At 51.2% G+C, this 12438-nt stretch overlaps 1 protein-coding gene across 3 annotated transcripts in view; it reads right to left on the reverse strand.

The window, feature by feature from the left end:
* The window catches only part of gbe1a (glucan (1,4-alpha-), branching enzyme 1a), a 59807-nt gene that overhangs the window by 32846 nt on the left and 14523 nt on the right, over positions 1-12438 (reverse strand). For all 3 annotated transcript variants that reach the window (XM_084697949.1, XM_084697947.1, XM_084697948.1), the window contains exons 3-6: positions 10177-10292; positions 6264-6389; positions 4714-4849; positions 1595-1685 (exon numbers count right to left, since the gene is read on the reverse strand). In XM_084697949.1, coding sequence (XP_084554075.1) covers positions 1595-1685; positions 4714-4849; positions 6264-6389; positions 10177-10292 — 469 coding nt within the window. The remainder of the gene's footprint in view (positions 1-1594; positions 1686-4713; positions 4850-6263; positions 6390-10176; positions 10293-12438) is intronic.

A 12438-nucleotide genomic window follows, 5' to 3' on the forward strand; every position in this document is an offset into this window, starting at 1 on the left:
GTGTGTGTGTGGTGTGTGTTTCAGAGTCTCTGTGTAGCGTGGCGTGGTGTGTGTTTCAGAGTGTCTGTGTGCGTGTGTGGTGTGTGTTTCAGAGTGTCTGTGTGCGTGTGTGGTGTGTGTTTCAGAGTGTCTGTGTGCGTGTGTGGTGTGTGTTTCAGAGTCTCTGTGTGCGTGTGTGGTGTGTGTTTCAGAGTGTCTGTGTGCGTGTGTGGTGTGTGTTTCAGAGTCTCTGTGTGCGTGTGTGGTGTGTGTTTCAGAGTGTCTGTGCGCGTGTGTGTGGTGTGTGTTTCAGAGTCTCTGTGCACATGTGTGGTGGGTGTGTGTGTTTCAGTTAGGGTGATTTACTAGCGGTCTGGCTCTTGCGCCCGGCCTGCCGGGCCAAGCTCTGCCCAAACAATCCCTTAACGCTGACACAAAATGAAAAGCATTTAGTTACTGTCCCATCTCTCGGCAGAGCGCTGCTTTTAAATAGAAACTACAATAAATAAACTACAGCTTCCACGAGCAGCCGAGCCAGGAAGAAGGCAGGCGGAATAAATCCCTCTCTTCCTCTTTTCTTTTTTTTTGGGGGGGGGGCTTTTTGCTTTTCTTTTTCCGCGGGCGGAGGAGAGCGAGGCGTGGGATGGAGACTTGAAGGGGTCACCAGATAAGAACAGTGACCCTGGGATAATTGCCAATTAGAAAGCTGCTAGCGCTCTGGTTAGACCAATAACACTGTAATTAGACTTGGCTCACGGAGCTCATTCTGTATTTGTGTGGCTGCGCGGTGACCGTGCCTGTGTGTGTGTGTTTGTGTCACAGACGTATCGTTGATGTGCTCACACACAGGTCACCCAGGTGCCGGCGTTCTCTCCCCTCCCTCCTTCCTTCTCTCTCTTTGTTCTCCGCCACGGCCTCCATCCCTCTCTCCTCCTTTCCCTCTCCTCCCTTCGGCATCGACACCACTCCCTCTCCCTCCGTGCCTCTCTCAGAGTAAAGGAGAGGAAGAGGGGAGAAGGAGAGGAAGAGGGGAGGAGATATCGAGAGAGAGAAAGGAAAAGAGAGAGACAGAGAGGGAGTAAGGGGGAAGAACAGCAGAGGGGAGACAAAAGAGAGAAGATGATGACAAAGAGAGAGGACAGGAAATGGAGCGGGGAGGAGAGGAGAAGAGAGGAGAGAGAGACAGAGAGAGACAGAGACAGAGACAGAGACAGAGAGAGAGAGAGAGAGAGAGATAGATAGAGAGAGAGAGAGAGAGAGAGAGAGAGAGAAGAGGAGGAGAGAGGAGAGGAGGAGAGATAGAAGGAGAGGACAAGAGAGTGGGAGAAGCTAATAATAGCTAATGGGCTATTAGGTGTTATCTGGGTCAGGGTGTGACCGCCTAGTCTACATAAGTAACAAACGATGTGCTCCTCGTGGCTGAACGTTCTTCAATCATGGCATTTTAAACTAACTCTCGGAATTGATGAACTGACACCAGACCCAGAGGTTCCTGTGTGCTGTCCTCATTAGGGTTAAGGGTGGAGTCGGAGGCGAATTGACCCGACCGAATTGCACGTGAAAGAAAGTGAAGAGTTCGACGAAGAGGCGTAGCGCTGGCGCGGTGCCATCTTACCTGGACGCGGCAAAGAAGTTTGTGACCTGGTAACCGAAGCTGGCATAGTAGGCATGTTCCATGATGGCCATCAACTGGATACAGTTATAACCTGAGGGGAGAACACACACACACACATCAGGATCTACAGGAGGGCGGCTAAGTGCGTGTGAGCGAGTGTCTGTGTGTGTTGGGATATTTCCTCCTGATTGCAGGAGGGTCAAGCGCTGCGGCGCTCCAGGACCAGGGAGAGGGGGATGACGAAAGAGGGGAAGACGCGGGGAACAAGAAAGAGAGGAGGAGAGAGAGGGCATCCCAGGACCAGGGAGAGGGGGATGACGAAAGAGGGGAAGACGCGGGGAACAAGAAAGAGAGGAGGAGAGAGAGGGCATCCACTCGAAAATCGGTCTCTGTCAGAGCGGACTCCCCACAGAGACCCTGGGGGCTTACTGCTCTCTCTCTCTCTCTCTCTCTCTCTCTCTCTCTCTCTCTCTCTCTCTCTCTCTCTCTCTCTCTCTCTCTCTCTCTCTCTCTCTCTCTCTCTCTCTCTCTCTCTCTCTCTCTCTCTCTCTCTCTCTCTCTCTCTCTCTCTCTCTCTCTCTCTCTCTCTCTCTCTCTCTCTCTCTCTCTCTCTCTCTCTCTCTCTCTCTCAATTCAATTCAATTCAATTCAATTCAGCTTTATTAGCATGACAGTCATTACGACCGTATTGCCAAAGCAAGATGCACAACAACAGACAACCATACATTAACAACACAATTCAAAAACAACATAACATAAAAACAACATCTCTCTCTGTCTGTGTCTGTCTGTCTGTCTGTGCCGGTCAGTGTCCTCCACTCAGCCTTAGCTTGGTCTTTAATGCCAGCCCTAGCCTACTGATCAGGCGCAAAGAGGATCAGTGCTGGAGGGTGGGGGTAGGTGTGAGTGTGTGTTGGGAGGGGGGGAGATTGGGGTAGAGGGAGATTGGGGTAGAGGGAGGGCAGGGTGGGTTTTCTCTCTCTCTCTCTCTCTTGTCTGTCTCTCTCTGTTTCTCTCTCTCGTCTGTCTGTCTCTCTCTCTCGTCTGTCTGTCTCTCTCTCTCTCTCTCTCTCGTCTGTCTGTCTCTCTCTCTCTCTCTCTCGTCTGTCTGTCTCTCTCTCTCGTCTGTCTGTCTCTCTCTGTTTCACTCTCTCTCCGTTTTGTCTCTCTCTCTCTCCATTTTGTCTCTCTGTCTGTTTCTTTCTCTCTGTTTCTCTCTCTCTCTGATTCTCTCTCTCTCTCTGTGTGTGAAGGTCCTCTGGGTTACAATAGGCTACACTCAAACTCGACATCAGGATTCGGGTGTGAGGAGGGGGGGGATTGGTGGTGCTCTGAGATTTCCACATGGGCAAACACTCCTATTTTTCCTCCACTCTCTCTCTCTCTCTCTCTCTCTCTCTCTCTCTCTCTCTCTCTCTCTCTCTCCCTCCCTCTCTCTCTGGCCTTCTCACCCTCTCATCTCTCTCTCATCTTCTTGTTTCCCAACTTCATCGCCGTACGCACGGACTGGGAGAGGGGAGGGGGGGAGTAGGAGGGGGGCAGGGGGGTGGTGTAAACAGCCTGGCAGACAGAGTTAACCCAAATACTCCACTTTTACGGCTCTCTCTGAAGTCTGGAGGCCTGATCAAAGTTCCGCTGGTGCCTTCCTTGTTTGGAGGACGTTTCTTCCCTAATACAGAAACACACAATCTCACTCTAGCCCCTGACGCGGCTTCACATGAAAGGCACGCCTTCCGTGTGGAAACGGAACTCGCAGACGGCTTCTTCATTTCGTCCGATTTGTTTAACATTTCTTGAGCCTTTAAGGTCCGGCTTGAAGCTTGCCACGGAAGAAAAAGTTTGGCCGACGGAGTGCAAACTCGAAAACAAAACGGGGGTCCATCCCCTTAACGCTACATGTGATTAAGATCACAATTTTTCTGCAAGAGAAGGTTGAAGCGATGCGTTTTTCTCATTTGTTTTCCGCCAAGGCGAATCACGTCTGTGTGTATGTGTGAGTGAGTGAATGAGTGAGACAGAGACCGACAAAGAGAGAGAGAGAGAGAGAGAGAGAGAGAGAGAGAGAGAGAGAGAGAGAGAGAGAAAACTCCCCCCACACATTGAGTGTGTGAGGGTAATTATTCTACCAAAGCGAGACCCACACCCCCGCTTATATAGACTTCTCTCCACTACAACACCACCACCACCACCTTACACACACACACACACACAGACACAATCTAATCAAATCAGATGGCTGACCCGCTTGTCAAAAAGCATTTATCAGGCAGGCGTCGAACAACAAACCTGTCAACAGGCAAACGCTCAATTAAAAGTACTTCTCCACTGAAGACAACTCTGAAAAGAAAAAAATTTGAAAGACAAACTTTTGTCTATCCTTGTGTCTGAAAACCCATTTCCCCTGCCTCGTGTGTACCAGGACAAGACATGGATGTCCAGTAGCTAATATGCATAGATGCCTTGAAAACATCGGTAAAAGGTTTTTGAGGACGATAACGAGGACACACACACACACAGAGAGAGCTTCTCAACCAGCATTAGCTCTAATGTATCTATGATTGGTGCACAATGACCTGGGTAAACAACAGGAAGTCAGTCAGCAGAATAGATCCAGAACACTCCTGTACCGGAGCTTGCACAACTCCATTACAATTACATAATTCCATTACTCTTTGTACATCGTAATCATCATTATTGCTGGCTGCTGTGCTTTGCTGAAGCTCTCGCCGGTTGCCAGGTAACTAGAAAAAGAAGAAGGGGAAAAAAAAGGGCAATTTGGAACCTGTGTATTTCCAGTTTTTTTTCAAGCGGTAACCTTCAGTTGAGGTTGTTTTGTGGTTGGGTTCTTGATCTTAAATAGGCCCCAATGATGTGATGACCTGCATCTGAACCATCCGCCTGACAGATACATGGATAGACATCCGTCCCTCTTCTTTCCTGTGGTTTCATCACACACGCGCGCGCAGGCACATACGCATCCCACGCACACAACCGCGTGAGCACACGCACACTCTGGCACCCCGCGCATGCATCCATGCACGCGCCCGCTACATATGCTCGCATGCATGCGCACACAAATGTACAACATGTGAACACACGCACACTTGAAAGGGCCTCACCTAGGTCCTTGATGCGGGGCAGGACGTTAGTGGTGAAGTTCTCGTAGGTGGCGATCTCTGGTTCGGGAGAGGCCACGCCCACATGGGCCTCATAGATCCTCAGAGAACGAGGACGCTTTGGCGGAGGGTGCTGGTACTGAAGAAGAGGAGGAGGAGAGGAGAGGAGGAGAGGAGGAGAGAGGAGAAAGGAGAGGAGAGAGGAGAGAGGAGAGGAGAGGAGGGGAGGAGGAGAGGAGGAGAGGAGGAGGAGGAGGAGAGGAGGAAAAGGAGAGGAGAGGAGGAGAGGAGGAGAAGGAGAGGAGGAGAGGGGAGGGGGACAAGGAGAGGAGAGGAGAGGGAGAGGAGAGAAGGAGAAGAGAGGAAAAGGAGATAAGAGGAGAAAGAGAGGAGCAGAGGAGAAAAGAGGAGGGGAGGGGAGAGGAAAAGGAGAGGAGTAGAGGGAGTAGAGAAGGGGAGAGAAGGCCAGAGGGGAGAAAGGAGGAGAGAAAAAGAGAGGAAAGAGGAGGAAAGAGAAAGGGAGGAGGTGAGGGACATAAGAGAGTGGATATCATATTCTCCAAAAGAATTGTGTTTTTGTTCCAGAGAGAAAAATATGAGCGGTGAGAAGAAGGGAGAGAGAGAGAGAGAAGATGAAGGGAGAGCGGGGGGAAGCAGATCAGCAAGAGAACATCTGAGAGAGACATGTGGCTAAGGGGGAAAACAAGGTTCATCTTTCCAGAAAGAGGTGAGCTGAGTTAGACCCCAGAGAGAGAGAGAGAGAGAGATGGAGCCTTGTATAATAGCCAGAGGTTAGCCAAATAAAAGACAAGACTCGGAGACAGGAGAACAATCAACATGACCTTCATGCTCCTGACCATCGTCATCCTGACATCATCATCCTGACATCATCATCCTGTTATCATCATTCTGACCCTCAATATCACCTTGACCATCCTCATCATCTTCACCCTCATCCTGACCATCATCCTCATCCTGACCATCATCCTCATCCTGACCATCATCCTCATCCTCATCCTGACCATCATCCTCATCCTGACCATCATCATCCTCATCCTGACCATCATCCTCATCCTGACATCATCATCCTGACCCTCAATATCATCTTGACTGTAATCTTCCTGACCATCCTCATCATCTTTATCCTCATCATCATCCTGACCATCCTCATCCTGACCATCATCATCTCATTCTGACCATCATCATCATCTTCATCCTCATCATCATCCTGACCATCCTCATCCTGACCATGATCATCATCATCCTGACCACCCTCATCCATGGTTGCTACTGGATATCATTATCCTTGTCAATTATATCATTATCATTATCACCATCCATCTCATCAACATCATCCTCGTCCGCACTCATCGTCATCATCACCACCACCATCAACACCTTTATCTTAAACAGAACGCTATCCAAGTACATCCACAGAATAAACACAATTAACTACGGAGGTTTGAAATGTCATGAATTGTTCACGCCTGCCAAACACAGTTTGTTTCAGAGGGGTAAACACACACACACACACAAACACACACAGGTCATACCAGGAAGGGCTCTGCAGGGTCCCAGTGCACCCAGTCATAGGTGTTGGAGTCCGGAGTCTTGGTGACGTACTTGGCCCACGGAGATATCCGGAACAGCTCCTCCCCCTCTGCTGTCAGCACCACCAGCTGATTGGGTCAAATATGGGAAGAAGGGTTTGAAGAGAAGCCATTTGCAAAGGGAGAGCCGTCACTGTGCCGTCACTGTGATTTGAGGGTTCAGACTGAGTGCTGCGCGCAGGGCCAAGCATGACATTCCCAAAGGTCATCCCTCCCTCCTCCCATCCATCCTCCCGTTTATCTGTCCATCACCCCGGTCGGCTCATCCCTCCCATCAGTCACCTGCTGTATCCATTCACTCCCTCTCTCTCTTCACTCTCCATTTTCTCCCTCCCCTCACCACTCTCTCCCTTTTTCATCTCTCTCTCTTCAGACTGATGGACTTCAGCTGTGATTAGGGCGGTCTTGGTCAGGGGGAGGGGGGGTTAAGAGGGATGATACGGAGAGCAAACAGAGGATGGTAGAGGGGTGGGCTGGAGAGGGGAGGATGGTGAGGGGGGGAGGGTGGAGAATCCCACCGTCGGAACTCCGAGCGATGGCCATGAGAGAAGAGAGTGAGAGAGAGACAAGAGAGGGAGAGAGAGGGAGGGAAAGAGAGAGAGAACACAACTCTCCCCACACATGGTGTGTGTGTGGGGTGTAATTATTCCACCAGTGCCTACCATCATTCTACCCTGACCTTTGAAAGCGTGGAGGGGGGGAAGAAAGGAGAACTTTCAGAGGGTCCAAGCTTCTCGCTCCTCTCCTCTCGCTTTTCACATGCGAGGCGATGGCATTAAACCCCTCCGAATACGCTCACTCTTCCTCTCTCGTCGTCTCTCCAGCGCCCAACCCCTCCCCCCCCGTGTGCACAACGCCCCAGACACGCGCGCAAACACTTCAAAAGAAAACCTCTCCACAAAACACCTGCCCGAAATAAAGACACAAAAACAAACGCCTCCTTTCCCCCCGTCTGCCCCCCCCTCCGCCCCCCCCCCCCCCCTCACTCTCCTCCACGGGCATTCCTGAAGTACGAGACGTTTTTTCGGTGAAGAGGGGAAAGGGGGAGAGGGGAGGGGTGGGGGTGGGGGGTGAGGTGGACCAAACAGCATGGTAGATGCCCGACAGTCTCGCAAAGGGTCCGCCCTCGCCTCGCTGCCGGAGTTCGCAAACTCCGTAAACACCATCGCACCCCCGCACCCCCCCCTTCCCCCTTCCCCGCCTCATCCATTATTAAGCGGTCGAAAGGCGTTTGATTTTCGAGGTGTTTCTTGAGGTGATCCCGCGTGGCGAGGGCCGTACAGGGGCCGCGCTTTCCTGAACGACGCGCACGCGCGCACACAAATCCATACTCACAGACTCGCAAATGCACAGCCGCACTCAAAGAAGACGCGTACGCAAGCCCTCGCAAACAGACACACAGACACACATGTGCACGCACGCACGCTGACGCAAACACACACACACGCACAGGGGCCCGAGAGCAGCGGAGAAGCCAGGTTGAATTCATTACATTGATTTTGTGAGAAGTGAGACAGAGAGGCTCATGAATGATTTAATGGTGAGTGTGTGTATGTGTGTATGTATGTGTGTGCGTGTGCGTGTGTGTGTGTGCATGTTCACCTTCTGTCAGTCATGTGCCATGATACTCACCGACATCATAATGCCTGAGGTACATATATTGCTGATTTGGAAAATAACCGGCAGGTTTTTGACATTTCTCTCTTTTCTGTCATTCCTCTCTCTCTTTATCTGTCTGTCTCTCTCCCTCTTTGACTGTCAGGGTCTCTCACATTCTACTCTCCCTCTCCCTCTTTGACTGACTGACAAAGGAAGACCAGAAGACACAGAAAGATACAGACAGAGTCAGTGTCTCTGACCAAGAGTGAACATGAGCATGAGGGGTAGATTTGGACCCTAGCGGGAGAGAGAGGGAGTGGGAGAGAGGGAGGGGGACAAAGAGGGCAACAGAGAGAGAGAGAGAAGGGGAGAGATAGAGAGAGAGAAGGGGAGAGATAGAGAGAGAGAGAGAGAGAGAGAAAGAGAGAGAGAAAAAAAGAAACAGACAGGGGGGTTAAGGTTGGGGCTTGGGTCGGGGTCAGTGGGGGCAGACAGAGGGTAAGCAAACACACTTTCACAAACACGCCACTCAGAGCACACAGCTCAGCGCCCCCCTGATCCCGAGCCCTGGCCCCCGCCCTCCGCTGCTAAATCCTGTTTGCCAACTTGGGGGGGGGAAGCTCTGTGTGACAGCCAATTACCGCTCACCTCTCAGACCCCCCCCTAGCCCCCCTTGCACACCTTCAGCCTCCTCATCGCCACCCAACACCTCCCCCACCCCCAGACCTCCTGCCTGTCGGCCAGGAAGACGGGGGGGATGGAGGGATAAAGGGATGGAAGGATGGAGGGATGGAGGGATAAAGGGATGGAGGGATGGAGGGATGGAGGGATGGAGGGATGGACGGATAAAGGGATGGAGGGATGGACGGATAAAGGGATGTAGGGATGGATGGATAAAGGGATGGAAGGATGGATGGATAAAGGGACGGAGGGATGGATGGATAGAAGGATGGCTGGAGGTATAGAGGGATGGAGGGATAGAGGGAACGATGGATGGATGGATGGAGTAACAGACTCCCCTGTCCGTCACCCGACAGATGCAATACTATATAGAATAAATCCCATTCATTATCTCATGCCCCCTGAATCTATCTGTGCGCGTGCATGTGTGTTTGTCCGCGTGTTCGCGGCTATGGAGAGAAAGGCGGAAAAACACTTTTTTCACTTCTGGGATTCATTTGGTTTAAACGCCAGCGGTGTTAACGCAGCGGTGTTATGATGATTACTGGTTGGCAGCAACAGCTCTCCCTATGCTTCTTGAATGTTCACTGATTGGTGGATATATCCATCATCCTGGATCCTCATTGGCAGTTGGGGCCAGAGCTAGCTGCAGGGCCCAGGGACCGTGCTGTAGTGTTTTGGGTAGAGGCCTTGGGCTGGATACAAAATGAAGGACACATCTTTTTTTGGTACGTTGCTATTAAAATAAGGAAGGGATCATATTGTCGGGGGGGTAGGGGGGGGATAGTATTTTACTAAGAAACACACACACACTCACTCAGATTCGACACACACACTAAAAACAAATTCACACACACAATTAAGGAACATCGCAGTCACTAAAGAACACCTGTGCAATTTGGGGATATTTTAATTTGAATAGAAATGACAAGTTCCACAAAGCATACATGCCTGAAAACACTGACTCACCGAAACACACACACACACACACACACACACACACACACACACACACACACACACACACACACACACACACACACACACACACACACACACACACACACACTAGGATAGTAAGAAGCTTGTGTTAGTCCTTGCCTCTGGCTCAGTTCAGCATTGGTTAAGGGGATCATCTCTCAAAGCTTTGAAGAGTCTTTGAGACCTGTCATCCTAACACTCCAGAGACAGACTGTTTGTTTCGACATCCCTTATAAGTTCCCCTCTTAGAACTCTGCTGGGCTGTACAGGGTTTGACTGTACCGGGAAAACCAAACCAAACCCACCCTGGAAATATAATTAGTTTCTTATATTCTGTATCCTACTTAATCATTGGCAGGGATGCGATTGTTTGTTCCTTTCAGAAGCCAAAGAGAGGAGGAGGAGGAAGATGCTGAGGAAGAGGAACACAAAGAAGTTTGAGAGGAGATGAGGGGGAGGAGAAAGATTTGCAAGGAGGTGGAGAAAAGGGGGGGGGGGTACATGGACTAGGAGGACAGGGGGAAGAGGAGGAGGAGAATGAGGAGGAAGAAGAGGCAGATGAGGAGGGGAGGGGGAGGAAGGAGGAGGAATATACCTTGAGTGCAGACAGGTGTTCAACGGCGGGGGAATGGTCTGGCCCGGGAGAAAGAATCAGCTCCCATTTCCCAAAGTCCTTCTTGGTGTAGGGGTGCGAGGTGGTTTTCCACTCATCTGGAAAGAGCAGGGGGGGGGGGGAGACAGAGGAAGAGAGACGGAGATACAGGAAGAGAGAGAGAGCGATGGGAAGAGAGAGAGAGAGAGAGGTGACAGAAACATTACAGTTGGAACGCACGCTTAAAAGTATCTATAAGAACCCTCCACCCGCACCACCCACGAGCCATCGACGGAGGAATTGCAAGCAAATCTATTGTGTTGGAGACCTGCAGGGCCAAATGACCTCAATCACAGCTTGTAGAGTTCATGGTAACAATCCCTCTCCGGTGAATAAATGCCCTCCTCTCCTGCACCAAAGGCCTACTCCCTTTCTCTCTCATACACACACACACACACAGATACGCAGTCACGCCCTCCCTGATCTACCTCCTCCCCCACCCTGCCAGACCTAGGCTGTCACCCATCCCCTGGATTAGCTGCCCCCTACCCTGCTCCAGCTGGACCCACTGCACTCCATCAAGCTCCATCTCACCCAACAGCCAAAACAAGTCCCTTTGCACCACTCACGGTAGCATACTGCTCCGGTGGGTTATTGTTTGACTGTATTCTTAGCTTAGGTTATCCTCAGTTTTGAGGTATATTACTCAGTGTTGCCGTCATTTCTTACAGGTTTAGATAGACGCTAGGGAATGTTGGGAGGGGAAGAAGCGCACAAATTCCAATGCTCCTGCACCTGTTACAAATGGCAAATACACTTGAAACTTGAACATCAATAGAGGCGCACACACACACTCTCTCTCACAAACACGCACACTCTCTCTTACAAACACACACACTCTCACACACAAACGCTCTTGCTGTTTCCTACCCAGTAATCCCGTCACCCAGACAAATGGAGCGGTAATCAAACAGCAAAATGGCTTTCAGCCCTACAATAAGTCTAATCAGTCAGACCCACTAACTCGTGTGTGTGTGTGTGTGCGTGCAGACGGGCAAGTGTGCGCCCATGTGTGCATGCATGTGTGCATATGGGCGTGTGTACACATGCAGGTGTGTGTGTATTTATTTTTTGCAGGTGTGTGTGTGTGTGTGCGCGAGTGCTTTCTCACTAGGTGGACGCGTTTGTTTCTAACCAGCCTCTCCAGTTAGTCAGACGATCTATGAGCAACAGGTTGATTACAGGGTCATTTCTCTGCCGCTTTTGGACCGAGTGATTTCTGTCTTTTGCGCTTCCACGAGGGTTTGACACTAGCTGGTGGCCATTTAGCCAAGCAGGCTGGCTACACGGGCTGTCTTTTACACATCCGGAATTACAAGTCTGAAATGGCAAACGGATCTGTGGTGCATGTGTGTGTGAGAGAGAGAGAGAGAGAGAGAGAGAGAGAGAGAGAGAGAGAGAGAGCGAGAGAGCGAGAGAGCGAGAGAAGAGAGAGTAGGACAAAAATAAGGAAAAAGCTGTGTCCCTGTGTGTTGGGGTGCATGTGAAAGGAAGTGTGCGCGTGCTTATGAACAGGAATGTGTGTGTCTCTCCCCCACCTCTGCTACTGTAGCGACTCCCTTCAGCAGTGAATTCATTTGGAGCCGAGCGAGCAGGAGAAAGGCAGCCCGGGAGATTGCTTGACCTCGCTCTCGCCCGGCGCGCGGGGCAACATCAGTTTGTCATGGATAATCTTACTCCTCTACCTCCCCCCCCCCCCCCACAGTCTCCCCCCTCCTTTTCTCGGCGAGAAGCCCCCATTGTAATACGGATCTGAGCGGAGGGAGCGAATGAATAAACGAACGGGGGAAAGAAGCGGGGGAGGGTGGGAAGGGGGACGGGGCATTATGTCTTCAAACACCTGCACCTCATTCGGAGAGAGGGAGGGAAAGACAAGAGAGGCGAGAGGGAGAGAGAAAGACAGAGAGGCGAGAGGGAGAGAAAGAGGGACGGAAAGGAAGGACGTTTCGGAGAGCGAGAGACAGACAGAGACAGAGGGGTTGAGAGAGACGGAGAGACGGAGGGAGTGAGAGAGAGAGGCGGAGGGAGACAAGAGGAAGGGAGAGATGGAGAGATAGACGGAGAGGGGGGTGGAGGAGAGAGGGGGAGAGGCACACCAAGAAGGGGAGAGGGAGAGATGGGGAGAGAGGCCGAATACAATATTGGCCGTGTCTAAATGTAATCTCATCCCAGTCTGGACCTGTGCCTGACACTAGACCGGGCTGG

The sequence above is a fragment of the Hypomesus nipponensis genome, chromosome 5, assembly GCF_054491055.1.
Source record: "Hypomesus nipponensis isolate SF chromosome 5, ASM5449105v1, whole genome shotgun sequence".
NCBI lineage: Eukaryota > Metazoa > Chordata > Actinopteri > Osmeriformes > Osmeridae > Hypomesus > Hypomesus nipponensis.